The sequence below is a fragment of the Equus caballus genome, chromosome 16, assembly GCF_041296265.1.
Source record: "Equus caballus isolate H_3958 breed thoroughbred chromosome 16, TB-T2T, whole genome shotgun sequence".
In the NCBI taxonomy this organism is placed as follows: Eukaryota; Metazoa; Chordata; class Mammalia; order Perissodactyla; family Equidae; genus Equus; species Equus caballus.
In genome coordinates, this window is record NC_091699.1 from 38,766,075 (window position 1) to 38,772,074 (window position 6,000).

General features: G+C 58.1%; 1 protein-coding gene across 4 annotated transcripts in view; it reads right to left on the reverse strand.

Moving 5' to 3' along the window:
* The window catches only part of PTPRG (protein tyrosine phosphatase receptor type G), a 675,839-nt gene extending 671,011 nt beyond the window's left edge, over window positions 1-4,828 (reverse strand). For 3 of the 4 annotated variants that reach the window (XM_070238719.1, XM_023621201.2, XM_023621200.2), the window contains exon 1: window positions 3,878-4,809. In XM_070238719.1, coding sequence (XP_070094820.1) covers window positions 3,878-3,962 — 85 coding nt within the window. In that variant the 5' untranslated portion in view covers window positions 3,963-4,809. Of the gene's footprint in view, window positions 1-3,877 lie in introns of all 4 variants that reach the window. The other variant, XM_023621202.2, reaches the window with a different exon arrangement.
* Between the last annotated feature and the right edge of the window lie 1,172 nt (window positions 4,829-6,000).

Genomic DNA, 6,000 nt, shown 5'->3' on the forward strand with positions numbered 1-6,000 from the left:
CAATCAAGGAGATGCTCAGAGCTCCACTCTCAGCTAGTTCTTTTTCTCATTTCAGCCAACCTTTCCTATAACCTTTCTGCCTCCAGGGACAGCAACTTCCCTTATTTCCAAAAGGTCCTATAATGCCTATTTGTAGTATTAATGTTCTAACTTCATCAACTCTGCCATGTGAACACTGTTTAGAAGCCAACATCAGAGATTTTATTCCATAACTGTGTCAGAGGGACCAAGTTTCAAGACAGGGTAGATTCTTCGTTTTTAAACAACACACTTGGGGTAGTTAGGAGGGGGTGAGGGGACTACACGATTTCGCATTCCATCCCAAACAGTAAGATAGCTGAACTACAAATATCGCTTTCTCATTTTTCTAACAAGGCCATAAAGGATGTCCATCAGCACTAAAGCATGTACATGCAAATACACCGAGAGGCTTAGAGGGAGAGGTGCAGCCATCAATCACGGATGCTTCAAGTCTGACGTGCAGGACACAGCAGAGCTTATCCATCTGAAGCGTTTCCAACGCCAGCTTCCTAGATGTAATGTAATCACGGTACAAAACATATCAGAATCAAAGAGAAGGGTTTCACTCTGAAAACGGATAGAAAGAAGAAATCAATAAAAAAAATTTTAAGTTTCTGCTGAATAGCTTATGAATGTAAAATACATAAAATGTTAACCCTCCTAAGTAGCATATTTTATATCCTGTTGGAGGCACTTAAATTTTCTATGATTAGAAATATATACCAAATACTTAAATGAACTATGTGTAAGACTTGCTTTAAAATACTGAGGTGTTGGGCAGGGTGGAAGGAGTATAGAAGACAGAAGACTGAATTAATGGTGGTAGCTGGGTGAAGGGTCCAGGCAGGTCCATTACATTTTTCTATTTTCATAAATTTTTCCAAAATAGAGTATTTTTTAATGATGCAGGGAAAGAACGTAGTATGCACTGTATCACGTTTGATAACACTTCTGCTCCGAAAGTGGAAACATCACTGGAAACACTAACCGTGTCTCTCTTGAGTCCCACACCTGCCATACTGTCGCTGAGAGACTAAAAGCCACTGTTTTCCGATCCGCTGGGAAAAGACCCATGCCAGGGCTATGGTTCCAAAACCCTCCCAAATTACAGCTACCCTGTATCCTGAACAGCAGCTGAGAACTCAAATGCAACTGAAAAGTTGGTGCGATTCCGAGAGGAAACAAAATAACAAACAAGGGATTTGAGTTAAAACCTCACAGGCAGGACCCTAATACAATATCAGAAGCATTTTTATCCCTTTTGTCAACCAGATAAACCAAAACCAAAAGAGATTATGATAGGCAAAACGGGGGTCCCAAACCGAACTCGGGCCCACACCCGGTTTAGAGCGGGCCAGGAGAAGCAGCAGCAGCGCGGAGCTGAAACCAAGGAGCAGCCGCAGCCCCCCAGCCTCGGAAGCCGGCCGCCTGCGCCCCATCCCCTCTCCCACCGCGGCCCCACGGCCTGGAGGTGGCCGAGCCGGACAAGAGGAGGTGGCAGGAGCCCAACTAGTGGCTCGGGGGCGCCCCCTGAGGTCCAGCGGCGTCACGGCACCTTCAGAAAACGAAAAGCCGGCATCTCCCACGACTCTGACATTTCAACTTTGCCTGGTTCCAAAGGCTGCTGCACCCTCACCAGCGGCACTTTTCCAAACCACAACCACTGTTTCCCGCGCCTCACACCATGGTCCCTTCCCTTTCCGACACCCTTCGGCTCCCGGACAAGGGAATGGGCTATTTACCTCGCAACGTAGGCATGAAAAGAAAACGTGGAAGACGAAAATTGTCCAAGCCCCACGAAGGCGGCATCACTAGAGGTCCCATTTTGGATTTCAAGCTTCCTCAGACACCAGGAAAAAGAAAATCACGGCCGGTCCACTGACTGCCCGAGCGTAAGGATAAGGCCAGAAGTGGAATTAGAAATTCCTCTTATTTCGCAAGGCTGCTCTCCTGCTGCCTCCCATTGCCCCCATTAAAGCGTGACCCTTACAAAGCTCGACCCCAGCGTGCACCTGAGCCCACTCAGCCAGCAAGTAAACGGCAAAGAAGAAAGTCTAGAAGGGGCAGATGACTAACACAAATACTAAGCAGTGGTCTTTTTAAGGAGGTGGGGGCATTTTTAAGGGGAAATGTCCACATCGCCCCCAGCCCTGTGGAGGCAGGATCCTGGTGGGCAAACCCCAGGCCTCAGGGTGAGTGTGGACGCACGTCCTAGCTCGGCACCCGAGCTGGGTTTCTGGGCTGTGGCAGGAGCTCTGTGCAGTTCCAGGGACAGGAGATGAGGAGGATGCGCAGAGGGAAAACGGGGTGCCGGAAAAAACGGTGCTTTGCCTCTCTTCCCCTCGAGGCCACCTCCGTGCCTGCAAAGGGGACACTGGCTGCCAGTCCCCCAGCGGGTCCCGGAGGGCAGCGAGAGCGTCCGCGTCCTGCTCCAGGGCGCACGACAGAGCTAGGGGACCCACTGCACCAAAACCGTGCGCTTGGGCCACCTGGGGACAGGAGGCTGTGACCAGGGGAAGCAGAAACATCGGGACACGTTTTTTTCTTGGTTCAGATTACCCCCACCTCCGGGTATCCAGGAGCGGGTGGATGAGAGAGCAGAAAAACGTGGGGTTCGCTATCCTTACGAGAACAAGGGATGAAAAGCGCATCGCCTCCTTCTTCCCATCCCTTCCTCGGCTAAGGCAGAGGACGTGGCCTCCAACCCCGGGGAGGAGGCTGGACAGATTCAAGGGAGCTCGGGGCTCAGCCCGGGGGGTCTGCAAGAGGGGAAAGGGAGGAGGCTGGCCCCTGCCCTCATCGAAGGGAGAGAGAAGGGGGGGGGGGGAGGTCTGTTGGTCGAAAGCTGGAAGTGGAGGGTCGCCGAGCCGCACACCTCTACGTGCGGTGATTTACTATCTTCATCAATAGCCAATACTGTTCCCGTCTTAACCCTGCCAGAAAGGCGCGGGTCTGGGTCTGCCAGCCGCGAACAGCCTGCAAAAAGGCGAAGATGAAGATAGGGAGGGCGCGCGAGACAGGAAAATATCCCCCCCGGCGTGAACAGCAGCCCAGCCGCCGACCCGTCCCCCTACTACATCCTCCCCGCCTCCCCCGCGCACCGACCCAAGCAGCCCCAACAAGCACAGCTGAGGGGTAAAGGGGCCGCAGGACCGGGGTTGGGGGAGCCACGGATCTCCCTAAACCGCCCGCTCCCTGCCCTCCCACCGCGCCCAGGCCCCCGCGCCCAGGAAGGCTGCCTCCCGGGGGCACCCAAGCGCAGCCTGCACCCCAGCCGCGACCGGGGTTAGCACCTGGCCCCCGAGACTAGAACACAGGCTGATCCCAACATCCCCAGTCCTCTATGGCCAACCTCCAGCTTTCATCCCCCTAACACTAGCTTCTCCAAAGGGTCGGGGAGCAGCAAAGGAAGTCGCCCCTTCTGATCTCCTTCGATCCCCGCCTGAGACGCGCACAGTGGGTCCCCTAAATCCACAGACGTGTCCTCCCCATGGCCCCAGTGTCCCCAACCGCCCCAGAGATCTAGCTCTTCCGAACGGCGGCAGATCAGCAGAGCGAGTCCCCTTTGCTCCAGACTCTGGCTCCCCCAGAACCCCCAAGCCCGGGCAAGAGCAGACTCCTGCGGCCCCTGTCCCCCCTCCCGGTCAGCCCGTTTCCACCCTCCCCAACCACCAGCCTCCTTAAATGCCGCCAGAACCAGCAAAGCGAATCCCTCTCTCCTCCCCGGGCGCCCGGCCCCCCCTCCACCTTCTCCAGGGTCCCCGGGACGGGCGCCCGAGCTCCGTGCTCCGGCGACAACTCCGCATCCCCCGCGCGCGCCGGCCAGGGCCGCGTCCCCCCGGCGGCCGGCACTCACCGGGGAAGCACACGACATAATGGAGCACGGAACTGGTGATTTTCAGGAACAAAATCCACCAACACGGTTCCAGTAACCTCCGCATGTCCGAAAACGCACATCGAAAGAGGAAGGCAGGGGGGGTAAACTTGTTGAATAAGTTCTTGCCTCCGTGTGAAGCTCCGCTAAGCCTGGGCTCTTCCCCTGTTCGCCGGTTCTACGGGCCCCCCGCGCTCGGCGGCCCGATTCCCCCTGGAATCCGGGAAGCCGCCGAGCGCCCCCAGGAAAAATCTCAAAAAGTGACCGAGAACACAGAGCCACACTGGGGACGATCCTCAGCGTAGAAGGGCTGCTTTCCTTTCAAAAAGGAGCGAGCTGAGCGGCCAGGGCGAAGAGTCGGCGGGCGACGGCGATGTCCGGGGCCCGGGGCAGGCAGGGACCGCCGGCGGCGGCGGCGAGCAGCCGAGGATCCCCAACTTGAGTCGGCAGCGCAGCGCAGCCCGAGAGCCGGCGGGCGGCGGCGGGGCTGAGCGCGGCGCGGCGTCTCGGAGCTTCAGGCAGGCAGCTCCTTCCAGGGCCCCGGGAAGGAAGGAGGCATGTTTGCGAGCGGGGAAGGGGAGGGGAGAGGCGGGGGGAGCGAAGAGCCCCCCAAAATAGAAACGGCCAGAGGAAACGCAGGAAAACACAAAGGATCTCAGAGGGGCGCTGGGGCGAGGGCGCCTTCAGTCCATGCTCCTGAAAGTTGTGGCTCCGGCGCAGGCAGGGGAGGAACGGGGAGCGCGGGTCTGGAAACTGGCCATGCCTCCATACAGGAAGTAACATGTGAGCATGGATCCTGGCAGAGACTTTAAAGCCGGCGAGCGAGCAGGGGGCGCGCGGCGGCGGTGGCGGCGGCGCGCGAGCAGGAGCGCGCGGCGCCGAGGGCGAGGGCGCGCAGCCGGGCTGCCGGCGGCGGGCGCGCGCGCTCCGCGCTCCGCGCTCTTAAAGCAGCCGCGCTCAGCTCCCGCAGCCAAGGGGTCCCACAGCCCAATACTCCCCACGCGCGGCCCCGGGGACTGCAGGCTCGGCTGGTGCAGTTGCGGGGCTGGGGGCTGCGCTGGCGCGGTCTCGGAAAGAGGGAGGAGAGCGGCTGCCTTGGGGGGCCGGCAGGTCTTTGCCAGATTCCCGTTCTGCGAGCTGTTAAAGACTCCGCGCTTTTCGCGGGCTTGGCGAGGTCTCCCCCGTCCGCGTTGCTCGCGGGTCCGGGACTTAGGGAGGGTTGGGGAGCTCTGGGTCGGGTCGGAGAAGAGGAGGGGGACGGCCGGCTGCCTTTTTAGGGCGATGGGGTTTCCAACTCGGCTTCATCGCCGGGGCAGCGCCGCGGCGGGGCGCGCCCTGCTCACTCCCTGCTCGCGCCCCCGGCCAGGCGCATTCCCCCGCCTGGAAACAAAGCCAAGCGGCCTTTGCACTCGGGCTGCGTCGGGATTTAATTTTTTTTTTTCTTTTCGGACTTCCAGTGGCCGAGTCCACGGCTGGGGAGAGGGGACGAGGAGAGGATTATCGATCCTAGGCTTGCAAAATCCAGCCTTGCCGAGCCCCACACCCCCTTCCTCCGAGCCACGATGAATTGGTGGCGGAGTTTTCCCAACTCGCAGCTGCACGGGAGGAGGGAAGCTTCCCGCACTCGGGCCTGGTGGTGGGGAGGGCGCAGGAAGTGCACCTCTAACCCCTGGCTGGGTGAAAGCTGCGCCGCGGGGCAGGAGCGATTTCCTGGCAGCCACCCGGGGAACGGCGGCCTCTTTAGCAATCGGGGAGAGGCGTCCGGGGGAAATGGGAGGACTGGGCTTATCTGTAATGAGTTTTGTCCCTTGGCTCTTGGTGAGAAGATCTTTATCGCTTAGACTTCTAAGCGCCCTATTTTCCACTGGTACGCTGGTGCTAAGAGTGGGGGAGGCGGGCTTTGATTAAACGTGTAATTGAGCCAAGGTAATTAGCCATTTGTAATTTTTGCCTAATTTTTCTGCCTCTGTTTAAAAGACAACTTGACGTGTTTTGAACGTGCCCCTGCTGTTTCATCCTACCACACAGGGTCCCCCACCCACCCAAACATCCCAACCGGATGCTAGGTTTTCAAATAATACACAGATGTTCGGAGATCCTCCCGC